Source organism: Muscardinus avellanarius (genome assembly GCF_963383645.1).
Source record: "Muscardinus avellanarius genome assembly, chromosome: 1".
NCBI lineage: Eukaryota > Metazoa > Chordata > Mammalia > Rodentia > Gliridae > Muscardinus > Muscardinus avellanarius.
The window spans coordinates 110,391,041-110,404,480 of NC_137786.1; the positions used below are offsets into that span (position 1 = coordinate 110,391,041).

General features: G+C 38.9%; 1 protein-coding gene across 4 annotated transcripts in view; it reads left to right on the forward strand.

The window, feature by feature from the left end:
• NSD1 (nuclear receptor binding SET domain protein 1) overlaps positions 1–13,440 on the forward strand; it is a gene marked incomplete at both ends in the record, with an annotated part of 147,582 nt that overhangs the window by 105,310 nt on the left and 28,832 nt on the right. For 3 of the 4 annotated variants that reach the window (XM_080697723.1, XM_080697724.1, XM_080697725.1), the window contains 3 exons: positions 5,956–6,156; positions 7,321–7,500; positions 12,035–12,191. In XM_080697723.1, coding sequence (XP_080553849.1) covers positions 5,956–6,156; positions 7,321–7,500; positions 12,035–12,191 — 538 coding nt within the window. Of the gene's footprint in view, positions 1–5,901; positions 6,157–7,320; positions 7,501–12,034; positions 12,192–13,440 lie in introns of all 4 variants that reach the window. The other variant, XM_080697722.1, reaches the window with a different exon arrangement.

Here is a 13,440-nt window from a genome sequence, read left to right on the forward strand (position 1 = left end):
ATGGGGAAAATGATGGTAAAAATAGTCTTTTCTAATATGAATCATTTAGTGTCCTCTAAGAGTAGCCTCAGCAGAAGCTGGGTATGATAATCCCAGTACTTGGGAGGCTGAGGTAGAAGCATTGCAGATTGATGGCTAGCCTCAGCTACTTAGTGAGGCTCTCAGCAACTTAGTGAGACCTTGGTTTAAAATAATGAATAAAAAATAGGGCTGGTGCGTGTAGCTTGGAGGTAGAATGCCCCTGGGTTCAATCCCCAATATCTTTAAGAAAAGAGTAGCCTCAGTGGAAACAGACAGTAATCTCATGTCTGGATAAATAGCTGTGTCAAACTGAAAAGCTAATCATTTTGAGCAGGTATTTTTCTTGGAGTCACTTTCAGCAGTATGGGAACAAAGTCTGGATGTATTTATGATGTTATTTTGCCCTCTCTATAGTTTTGCTTTTGATCATTTTGGGAAATAGAGTCATTCAGTCTTGTAAATGACATTTCGGAAAAAGCTTTTTATATTTTTGGCTATTAACCTAACCTAAGGAAAGTGCGTAGTGGCGCATGCTTGTAATCCCCGCGCTTGGGAGGCTGAGACAGGAGGATCGCACAGGTTCGAAGCCAGCCTCAGCTACTTAGTGAGGCTCTCAGCAACTTAGTGAGACCCTGTTTCCAAATAAAATATAAAAAGGTCTGGGAGTATAGCCCAGAGGTAGAAAGCCCCTGGGTTCCATCCCCAGTACTACCAAAAAGAAAGTTTTTGCTTTTTGTGTCAATAATCATTATATTTTATATTAATAATGATATAATAGTCTCTGATGTAGGTTAATCTGATTTAAATTTATAATTTTAAGAGTTTCATAAAGGAAATAAAATTCTAAATAGTCATTTGTATCTGGCTTAGCATAATAGTGCCTTGTGATCCATATATATATTTTTGTTTGGTTGGTTTGGGATTGATCTCTTGCCCCCAGCCTTATTTTTTATTTTTTATTATTTTTATTTTCTTGTTGTAATGGATACTGAACTCAGAAACATTCTACCTCTGACCTATACCCCCAGCCCTGTTTTATGTTTTTTCTCTTGAAATAGGGTTGCACTAAGTTGATGAGGGTCTTTGCAAACCTGGCACCCTCCTTTCTCAGCTTCCCAAGTACTGGAATTAGACGTGTGATATGATGTTGTTGCATATATTGATAGCTTGTTCCCTTTTTGTTGCTCAGTATTATTCCATTGTGTATACCCTAGTTTGTCAATCCAGTTATCTATTTATAAATATTGGAAGTGTTTCCAGTTTTGGAATTTTAGACAAAGCCTCTGTGAAGATTTATGTCTTTCTATGGACATATTTTCTTTTCTTTTAGACAATTACCTAAAAGTAAAATGTCTGAATCATGTAGTAGTAGTAGTAGTAGTAGTAGTAGTAGTAGTAGTAGTAGTAGTAGTTGTTGTTGTTGTTGTTGTTGTTGTTGTATTTAAGCTTTTTAAAAAACTACCAAACTATTTTTCAAAGAATTAAAACATTTTACATTTTCATCAGCTATGTAAATGTTTTGCATTCTTTTACATCATTAACAACATTTGACATTGGTGGTCTTTTTATTATTAGTTAATTATTTGTTTATTTTGTATGTGTGGAGGTACAGGTATTTGAACCTAGTAGCATTCTCTCTCTAACCCACCCCCCCCTTTTTTTTTGGTTGAGTATGTAGCTCAAAGGTTGAGTGCCCCTCTGTTCCTTTTGCAGTGCCACTCCAAAAGGGGGGTGGTCCCTCCTTCTGCTCCTTGTTTTTTCTTCTTGTCTTACTAGGGATACACTCCAGACAATTGTTTGTTTATTTAAATGTGTGGCATGCTTGTGATTTATCCCAGGGACTTTCTACCTCTCAAGCCACCCCCCCATCTTTAAATTTTGGAACAGGCTCTCATTAGATTTCTGAGAGTCTCCCTAAATTGCTTTAAATCTGAGATGCTCCTATTTCATCCTCCTATGTACTGGCATTATAAGTATGTGCTACCATACCAAGCTTATTTATTTATTTATTTATTTATCGACACTGAGAATTCCCCAGTTCTATTTTTCATCATTTATTTATATACTTTTTATTTTTGTTTTTGTAGTACTTCTTGGGGTGGAACCCAGGGCCATTTTACTTTTGAGCTACACCCTCACCTCCATTTTTACTCTTTATTTTGAAGAAGGGTCTGCGTTACAAAAGGCCTCACTAAGTATCTGACACTATCCGCGAAGTGGGATCCTATCTCAGTCTCTCAAATGTTTGAATTACAAGCATGCGCTACTACACGTGGCCTTTTTTTTTTTTTTTTTTTTTTTTTTTTTTTTTTTTTTTTTTTTTTTCCCTAGTCCTGGGCAAGGAACCCAGGGGTTCTATCTCTGGACTACACACTGATCTATTTTATATTTTGTTTTGAAAAAGGGTCTCTAAGTTGTTGAGAGCCTAAGTAGCTGAGTCTTGCTTCAAACCTTTGTGATCCTCCTGTCTTAGCCTCCCAAGTACTGGGATTAAAAGCCTGCGCCACCATGCCCAGCTTCTTTATTTTTTTATTTTACTTTATTTTGAAACAAGGTCTCACTAAGTTGCCTCAAACCTGTGACCTTGGGCATTCTATATTTGAATTATAGCTGCAGCCCCTTTTTATTTTTTTTTTCCCTGTGGTACTCGGGATTGAATTTAGAGGAATTCTGCCTCCAAGCTATACCCTCAGCCCTTTTTATTTATGTATTTATTATTATTATTATTATTATTATTATTATTATTATTTTATTTATTTATTTATTTTGGTGGTACTGGGTTTGGAACCCAGGGGCTTTATACCTCCGGGCTATACTCCCAAACCTTTTTTTTATATTTTATTTGGAAACAGGGTCTCACTAAGTTTCTGAGAGCCTCACTAAGTAGTTGAGGCTGGCTTCAAACCTGTGCGATCCTCCTGTCTCAGCCTCCCAAGCGCAGAGATTACAAGCATACGCCACCACGCCTGGCCTAGCCCTTTTTATTTTTAAGTTTCAGAAAGGGTATCACTAATCTGGGAGTGGTGGTGTCCACTTGTAATCCTAGTACTTGGGAGGCTGAGTCAGGAAGATCACAGGTTCACGGACAGCCTCAGCTTTTATTTATTTATTTTTTTACCTGTTGGGGGCTGGAACCCAGGGTTATTTGACCTCCGAATTCTGGGATTACAAGCCTGCACCACCACATCTGGCTGTGAGACCCTGTTTTAAAATAAAGAATATAGGCTGGGCGTGGTGGTGCACGCTTGTAATCCCCGCGCTTGTGAGGCGGAGACAGGAGGATCGCGCAGGTTCGAAGCCAGCTGTGCTTGCGTAAGAGACCCTGTTTCAAAAATATAAAATAGGTCTGGGAGTGTAGCCCAGAGGTAGAAGGGCTTCCAGGAACCCCAGTACCACAAATAAATAAATAAATAAATAAATAAATAAATAAATAAATAAATAAATAAATATACGCCGGGCGTGGTGGCGCACGCTTGTAATCCCCGCGCTTGGGAGGCAGAGACAGGAGGATCGCGCAGGTTCGAAGCCAGCCGCGCGCGCTGGTTTAGGAGACCCTGTTTCCAAAATGAAAATGTAAAAATAGGTCTGGGAGTGTAGCCCGGAGGTAGAAGGGCTTCCAGGAACCCCAGTACCACCAAAATAATAATAATAATAATAAAATAAATAAATATAAATAAAGAATATAAAACATAGTGCTGGGGTGTAGCTCAGAGATTGAATGCCCCTGGGTTCAATCCCTAGTACCCCAAAAAAGAAAAAAAAGAGGGGTCTTACTAAAGTGCTGAGGTTGTCCTTGATCCTGTCATTCTCTCTCAGCCTTTCAAGTACTGGGATTATGGATGTTAACTACAACACTCAGCAAAAGTTTTTAATTTTGATGAAGTCCAGTTTATCAGTTTCTTCTTTATGGACTTCTTAAGTCTAATAAACAAGAAATCCTAGCTGAGCATGATGGCGCAACCTTGTAATCCCATTATTTAGGAAGTTGAGATCAGAGGATTGCGGTTTTCAGACAGACTTAGCTACTTAATGAAGCTCTCCACAACTTAGTGAGACCGTTTCAAAATAAAGAATAAAAATAGGACAGGGAGTGTAGATTGGAGGTAGAATGACTCTGAGTTCCACCCCACAGTAACACAAAAAACAAACAAAGAACAAAAAAGAAATCTTGATTAGCCAAGTATCACAGAATACTACAAAAAAGAAGAAAATGAAATAGCTGGGATGTAGCTCACAGCACCTGTGTTTAATCTCCAGTACCATAAAAAAATATACAAAATAAAAAAAAATTCTGGGGATTGAATCCAGAGCCTCACACGTGCAAACAAACTCTATCTCTAAGCTATAGTCCTATATCCCCCCTCCTTTCTTTTTGTTTTGTTTTGAAAGAGTGTCTCATGAAGTTTCTGTGAGTCTTGCTATGTTGCTGAGTCTGGCCTCCAACCTGGGATCCTCCTTTTCTGCCTTCCAAGTACTCAGATTACACGGGTATGCCACCACCTCTGGCTGAGGCTTTTGAGAGTATTAAGAATTAAGAAAGCCGGGTATGGTGGTGCATGGTTGTAATACCAGTACTTGGGAGTCTGAGACAGGATTAGTTCCAGATTAATTTCTTTTGTTGTGTCTCTTAAGATTTTCTTAATAGTCAGCAGTATCCCTGAACTATTTGCTTATTTATTATTTGTTACTTTATTTATTTATTTAGTTAGTTATTTAGTTATTGTGGTGCAGAAGAGTGAACCCAGAGGCATTCTACCTCTTAGCTTTGCCCCAGCCCTTTTTTTTTTTTTTACTTTTTTACTTGTAAACAGCATCTTGCTAAATTGCTGATAGCTTCATTTTTCTCAGCACCCAAAGTATTGGGATTACAGGTGGACACCACCATACCCATCTCCCCATCCTATTATTTAAATTTTTTAATTTATTGAAGCAATGATCCTTTATTCTGTTGATTTTTTTTTAATTTTTAATTTTTTAAATTTTGGCAATATTTGGGATTGAACCCAGGGACATTATACCTCTGAGCTACACACCCAGGCTTAATTTTTAATTTTGAAAGAGGGTCTCTCAAGTAGTTGAGGCTGACTGTGATCCTCTTGTCTCAGCTTCCCAAGTACTAAGATTATAAGTGTGGGCCACCATGCCCAGCCTGTGTCAGAATGAGAAAATCGGGCTGGGGTTGTACCTCACAGGTAGAATGCCTCTAGGTTCAATCCCCAATACCACTCAAAAAAGTAAATTAAATAAATTTGGTTGGTTGCATCCTTTTTTTTTTTTTGAAGATTTAAAGAAGTTTATTAAAAAGATAGAAATATGGAAAATAGAAATACAGCCCCATGCCAAAATGGCATGGGGGGGTGACTCGAAATGAATACACTAAAGGGATCGCAAGTGAACCGGACTTTTATACCCATGACTTCCATCTTGTTTATGGAATTTTTTAAAAAATTTTTTATTGGTGCATTATATTCATACAACATATTGTGGTAAAAAACTTGTGTGTACAAACATGTACTCATCGCTGATTTAACCCCTACCCAATTCCCACCCCGTTCCCTCCCCGTCCCTCCCTCCCTTGCTTGGCTTAGTGATTGACTTCGATGGTTGCATCCTTTAGCTGTCCCTTAAACTTGTTCCTCTATATTCCATGTTTTTTATAAACTAAAAGTTGTATCTGGAGAGTCAAATTAGTTTCAGCTCTAGGTTTTTCTTTTGGCAATAATCCTTTGTAGACAACGTGTCCTTCCTGTTGTATCACATCAGCGAACATATGTTATCTTGTGTTTATCTACTTATACTGATATTAAAATCATTAATTGTGTTCAAAGATTGACAGCCTCTTTACCAAGTTCCTCACTAACTTTTCACCCTCTTGGTTAGCCTTTCGGGTAGAGTATCGAATTAATACTAATTTATTAATACTTGGTTTTCTAGGAATCCATACCTGTTTTGTATGTAAGCAGAGTGGGGAAGATGTTAAAAGGTGCCTTTTGCCCTTGTGTGGAAAATTTTACCATGAAGAGTGTGTCCAGAAGTACCCACCAACTGTCATGCAGAACAAGGGCTTCCGGTGCTCCCTCCACATCTGTATTACCTGCCATGCTGCTAATCCAGCTAGTGTTTCTGCATCTAAAGGTATGGTTTAGCCAGATGTAGTGGCACATGTCTTCAGTCACAGTGCTTGGGTGGCTGACACAGGGGGATTGCAGGTTCAAGGAGAGCCTAAGCAAGTAGTAAGACTTTCATGAACCTAGTAATACCCTGTTTCAAAATAAAAATAAAAAAGTCAGGCATGGTTGCGCACGCTTGTAATCTCAGCATTTGGAAGGCTGAGACAGGAGAATCCCGGTTCACAGACAGCCTCAGCTATTTAGTGAGTTCCTTCTGCAACTCAGTGAGACCTTGTTCCAATATAAAGAATAAAAAAAAAAAAATAGGGTCATGGGTGTAGCTCAGGGTAGAATGCCCCTGAGTTCTATCCTCAGTACCGCAAAAAATAAATGAATGAATAAATAAATAAATATAAAACTAAAATAGAGCTGAGGGTGTAACTTAGAGGTAGAGTGGCCCTGGTTTCTCCCCAGTACCTCAAAGGAAAAAAAAGGTATGGTTTTCCTATGTGGATCTATCTAATTATACGTTGTTAGACTCATTGGCATTGGATATTTTTAGATGCAATCTGAAACATCTCTTTGTGTCCTAAGATTTTAGTTAGGTAGAATTAGTAGCATTTTATGTGGCAGAGTACAACAATAGACTAGTTCTATTGTCACCACATTGTGTTATGTGGAGCCCTGTCATTAATCTGGTACTTTTAAATACATGGATTTCATGTGAAATTAAGTTTGTAGTTGTGTTCCACTACATTCGGTATAGTTCAGCTCTCCTCTTTTTAATTACCATTGCTGTATATATTTCATTTAGGTAGTTGTATAATAATTTTTAATAATGTAAGTATTATTTACTGGTTTTGTCTCATCTGAAAAGGTTTTAACCTGAAAAACTAAGAATCACAGAATACTCAGTATCTCATCCTTCCACCTCGCACATTTATTCTGAGGCTTATTCCAGGCTTATTTACAATTATGCGGTCTGACTCTTTGGAGTTTACTACTTAACTTCCAAATTAGTTTTTATAGTGGATTGGATGTTTGAGATCCATTTTCTAATAGTCTTTATATCCATTTTTGACAATTTCTCAATGGTAGTAAAAAAAATAGACTTCAGTAATTCACATTGTTTTTTATTTAATTGTGTGTGTGTTTTTTCTCCTTTCTGCTTTTCTTTTTTCATATTTAGGTCGTTTGATGCGCTGTGTTCGCTGTCCTGTGGCATACCATGCCAATGACTTTTGTCTGGCTGCTGGGTCAAAGATTCTTGCATCCAACAGTATCATCTGCCCAAATCACTTTACCCCTAGGAGGGGCTGCCGAAATCATGAGCATGTTAATGTCAGCTGGTGTTTTGTATGCTCAGAAGGTAAGATATGATTTCTTATTATAGGAGTGATCTAAAAAGGGATTATTTCGATGTTTCCATTGGAACAACAATACATCACATTTCCACTGGACATAAGTAATATTAGGAAAAGAAGTCCTGAATTAATGATAACATAGTAGCCTTTTTTTTTTTTTCTTACCCAATACTAAGGATCGAACACAGGGGCATTCTCCTCCAACCTACACCCTCAGGCCTATTTTATTTTTTATTTTCAGACCAGATTTCTCTTAAGTTATGGAGGGCCTCACTAAGTTGCTGATGCTAGCCATGAACCTAGGATAATTCTGTCTCATCCTCCAAAGTACTAGGATTACAAGATTGTGCCACTACACCCAGCATAGTAGAACTTTTAAAACTTGGGTGTTAAGCCAGGCTTAGTGGTACATGATTGTAATCCCAGCATTTGATGGGTTGTGACAGGAGGATCTCAACAGGAGGATCTCGGTTCAAAGACTGCCTCATCTACATAGTGAGACCCTTTGCAACTCAGTGAGATCCTGTTTCAAAATAAAGAATAAAAATAGACCGAAGAGTGTAGCTGGGAGGTAGAAATTTCCCTGGGTTCCATCCCTAGTATCACCAAAAAAAAAAGAAAAAGAAAAAAAGAAAAGAAGAAGAAACTATGGTGTAGATGCTATTTTAATAGGAAGAAGTTGTTTTTTGTTTTGTTTTGTTTTGCAGCAGTACTGGGGATGGAACCCAGGAGCAGTCTACCTTGGAGCTACACCCCCAGCCCTATTTTAGTATTCTTTTAATTTGAAACAGGGTCTCACTGAGTTGCAAAGGACCTCACTAAGTAGTAGCTGAGGCTGTCCTAGAACTCTGATCCTCTTGTCTCAGCCTCCCAAATGCTGGGATTACAAGGGTATGCCACCACTCAGGGCACTTTTGTTTTTTGAATAGTGATTTGGCCACCCATGGTGGTGAACTCCTGTAATCACAGTACTTGGGAGACTACAGGTTGGAAGCCAACCTCAGCCACCTTGTGATGCTTGTATCAACTTAACCTGAGACCCTATTTTTAAATAAGAATAGGGCTGGAGTACAGATCAGAGATAGAATGCCTCTAGGTTCAATTCCCAACACAATTAAATAAAAATAAATTAATAATAAGATTTGACTTTTGTTAAAATGGTAGGAAATAAGACAGATTAAAATATCATCCCAAATCCTATCTTTTTTTTTTTTTTGTGTGTGTGTGTGTGTGTGCTGGTTCTATATTTCAACTCATAAGCATTTTACCTCAGAGCTATACCCTCAGTCCTAGTTTATTTTGTAGCAGGGTCTCACTAAGTTGATGAGAGTCTCACCACTTTCTGAGACTGTCCTTGAACCTGCAATCCCCCTGTCTCAGCATCCGAAGTGCTATGATTACACACGTGCAGCACCACACAGTGCTTCCAAATCCTATTTTCATTGGAAAACAGTTGCCTAATATTGAGCAGTGTTTTTCTAAATGAAATGTAAAATAGGGTGGGGCTGTAGCTCAAAGGCAGAATGTCCCTGGGATCATTTCCAAATATCACAACCATCATTTATTGCAACAGTGAAAGTCATTATTACCTTTGGAGGTATTTTTTGTGTCTGGAGGGCTTGGATGTTACTGTTTCAGCCTCTTGAGTACTAGGATTTTAGTTATGCATCATGCCTGGCCATTTAAGATAGCGTAAATATTTTTTGCAGTCATTATTCTGAGGCTTATTCCAGGCTCATTTACAATTATGCGGTCTGACTCTTTGGAGTTTACTACTTAACTTACAAATTAGTTTTTATAGTGGATTGGATATTTGAGATCCATTTTCTAATAGTCTTTACATGCACTGCAGATGAATTTATAACTCTACATCTTTTCATTCTCTTTTGATCTTCAGTCTGTCTGTCTATCTATCTATCAGTCTTATCTGTACTGGGGATTGCACCCAGAGGCATTCTGCCTCCCAACTATATGACAGTCCTATTTTTTATCCATCCATCCATCCATCCATCCATCCATCCATCCATCCATTCATCCATCCATCCGTCCCTCCCTCCTTCCCTCCCTTCTTTCTTCCTTCCTTCCTTCCTTCCTTCCTTCCTTCCTTCCTTCCTTCTTTTGCGGTGCTAGGAATGGAACCCAGGGACATTCTACCTCAGAGCTATACCCCCAGCCCTATTTTTTATTCTTTATTCTGAAACAGGGTCTCACTGAGTTGCAAAGGGCATCACTAAGTAGTAGCTGAGGCTGTCCTCAATCTGTGGTCCTTCCATCTCAGCTTCCCAAATGCTGGGATTACAAGCATGTACCACCATGCTTGGCTTTTATTCTTTATTTTAAAACAGGGTCTCACTAGGTTGCAGAGGGCCTCATTAAGTAGCAGGGCTGGCGGCATACCTATGATCTTCTCATCTCAGCCTCCAAAGTTCTAGGATTACATGCCTGTGCAACTATACCCAGCTGATAATCATTTTAATATACTTGATATACACTTTCTCTTATCAATTATGTTTTTGTTTTTGTTTTGCATTACTGTGGATTGAACCCAGGGATATTCTATACATACCCATTCCTGTTTTTTATTCTTTATTTTGAAACAGTCTCGCTAAGTTGCAGAGGGCCTGCTAAGTGTCTGAGGCTGGCCCTAAACTTGAGATCCTCCTCTCAGTCTCCAAAGTACTAGGATTGCAAGCATGTTCCACACACCTGCCTTCCCTGTTATCTTTTATACATTATTTGTGTGTGGTGCTATGGATGCAACCCAGGAATATACTACCTATGAGCTATACTCTCAGTCCTACTTTATTTTAATTAATTTATTTATATATTTTTGGTGGTACTGGGGGAGGAACCCAGGGTCTTTTTTTACCTCCAGGCTATACTCCCAGACCTATTTTATACTTTATTTAGAAACAGGGTCTCACTAATTTGCCAAGAGCCTCACTAAATAGCTGAGGCTGACTTTGAACCTGTGTGATCCTCCTGTCTTAGCCTCCCAAATTCTGGGATTACAAGCGTGAGCCACCGTACCCAGCCCTATTTTATTTTATAAGCAAGATTTTAATAAGTTGCTAATAGTCTTACCTTTTATTGCTGAGTCTGGCTTTCAACTTGCAATCTTCCTGTCTTAAACTCCTGGGTACTGGAATTCAGGAGTACACCATAGTATTCTGAATAGGGTTGGTAGGCATGGTGAAGGTGCTAAACATCCTACAGTGAAAAATTAGATACATATATATTATAAGTGTCTCTTCTTATGGTTGCACCACTTTTATTTTTCATTTTTGGCAACACAAGCAGGGTGTGTAACTATCTTGAAACTGTAAAGTTCTGAAAAGTTAGTAATTTAAAAAGAGGGAGACTTAGGCCGGGCGTGGTGGCGCACACTTGTAATCCCTGTGTTTAGGAGGCAGAGACAGGAGGATCACACTGGTTCAGAGCCAGCCTGGCTGGCTTAATAAGAGACCCTGTTTCCAAATGTAAAAAAATATATATAAAAATAGGTCTGGGAGTGTAGCCTGGAGATAGAAAGGCTTCCAGGAACCCCAGTACCACAAAAAAAAAAAAAAAGAAAAGAAAGAAAAAAGAGGGAGGCTTTTCAAGATGGGCATGGAATTCTTTGGAAATTGGCCCAGGAAGGTCCTGGACCTACCTCAGTAGCTTTTGCTGCTTGTTCTTGTGTCTCAAATTCCACAAAAGCAAATCCCTTTGAATCTCCAGTAGACTTGTAATGTGGTATACTTATATAAACCAATAAACCACATTGTCACATTTCCCAAACACTCTTTCAACCTAGCTGTGGTTAACGTTTTTGGGAAGTAACTCCTGTGATAGAGCAGAAATAGCATTTTAAGATTTAAAGTTTTAACAGCTATAGCCTAAGGCTTTTCATAATTTCTATACCCTAATTGGAATGTCAATAAGTGAACTTTAATATTAAAAAAAAAAAGAGGCAAACAGCCGGGCATGGTAGCTCACACTTGTAATCCCAGCATTTTGGAGGCTGAGGCCGGAGGATCATAGCTCGCAGATAGGCTCATCTACTTAGTGAGGCCCTTTCCAACTCAGTAATATCCTGTTTCAAAAATAAAAGAGCCGGGTGTGGTGGCACACGCTTGTAATCCCAGCGCTTGGGAGGCTGAGACAGGAGGATCGCACAGGTTCAAAGCCAGCTTCAGCTATTTAGTGAGGCTATCAGCAACTTAGTGAGACCCTGTTTCCAAATAAAGTATAAAAAAATAGGTCTGGGAGTATAGACCAGAGATAGAAAAGCCCCTGGGTTTTTATTTTTTTATCTCATTGCCTCAGTTTGCCAGGAATGTTTATTATCTGTGACTCTAAATTTGGTACAATATTAAGTGAAGAATATTAGAATGGGAACGTACTTATAGAAAGATCTTTTTTTTTTATTTATTAAATTACTGTCCTTAGATTTATATTTATAAGAAATTGGTTTTGATCTGAGGAAGTACTGTTCAAACGGGGTTCTTATATCAATTTCACCTTGTGGTCTGAAAGCCAGGTTTTATATTCCTACAGGCGGCAGCCTTCTGTGCTGTGATTCTTGTCCTGCTGCTTTTCATCGTGAATGCCTGAATATTGATATCCCTGAAGGAAATTGGTATTGCAATGACTGTAAGGCAGGCAAAAAGCCTCACTACAGGGAGATTGTCTGGGTAAAAGTTGGACGATACAGGTGAGTAAGCATGAGTGAGAATGGCATTTAATTCAATTATCCTGTTTCTTGAGATCTTTCAAAGTTCATTGCTTAACCTTTTTTGTTTTGTTTTGTTTTTTGCTGGTTTGGGGATGGAACCCAGAGACATTCAACCTCTGAGCTATATATCCCCTGCCCTTTTTTTTTATTCTTTATTTTGAAACAGGGTCTCATTAAGTTTCGGAGGGCCTCACTAAGTAGCTGAGGCTGTCCGCGAACTATAATTCTGTTTCAGCCCTCTGAATGCTGGGATTACAAGTGTGCCCCACAACACCTGGCCTGTATCCTCAGTACCAAGAGGGGAGAAAAAAATACAAAATAGGGCTGGTAGTGTAGCTCAGAGGTAGAATGCTCCTGGGTTCATCCCCAATAAGCAGAAAAAAAAAAGATACATTGTTGATATTTTAGCATATTTATTTAGACATACAAGTATACAACAGTGCCCTCCAACCAGATATTGTCACTATAGTTTATTTTTTGCCTTCTACTTGAGTATTGAACTCAAATGCCTTTTACTACTGAGCTATATCCCAGGCCTTTTTTTGGGGTGGGTAGAACTGGGGGTGGAACCCAGAGGCTTTCTAACTCCAGGCTACACCACTAGACCTATGTTTTATTCTTTATTTTGAAGCAGGGTCTCACTGAGTTCCAAAGGGCCTCACTAAGTAGTATCTGAGGCTGTCCTCCAACTGTGATCCTCCCATCTCAGCCTCCCAAGAACTGGGATTGCAAGTGTGCACCACCATGTCCAGTTCTTTTTTTTTTTTCTTTTTTTCTCCTTCTTGTACCTTGAATTGAACTCATTTGCATTCTTCATCTAAGATATATCCCCTGGTCCTTTTTATAAAGTTTTTATTTTATAACCATCTTGCTCAAATTTCTTTTTTTTTTTTTTTTTTTTTGGTGGTACTGGGGGTGGAACCCAGAGGCTTTCTACCTCCGGGCTATACTCCCAGACCTTTTTTATATTTTATTTGGAAGCAGGGTCTCACTAAGTTGCTGAGAGCCTCACTAAGTAGCTGAGGCTGGCTTCAAACCTGTGTGATCCTCCTGTCTCAGCCTCCCAAGCGTGGGGATTACAGGCGTGCGCCACCATGCCCGGCTTAGCCTCCAATTTCTAATCCTCTTTTCTCAGCATCTCAAATAGTGAGATTACAAGTATGTACCATCATGCCCACCTTTTTTTTTTTTGTACTGATGATTGAATCCAGAGGTCACCTGCTCCCAT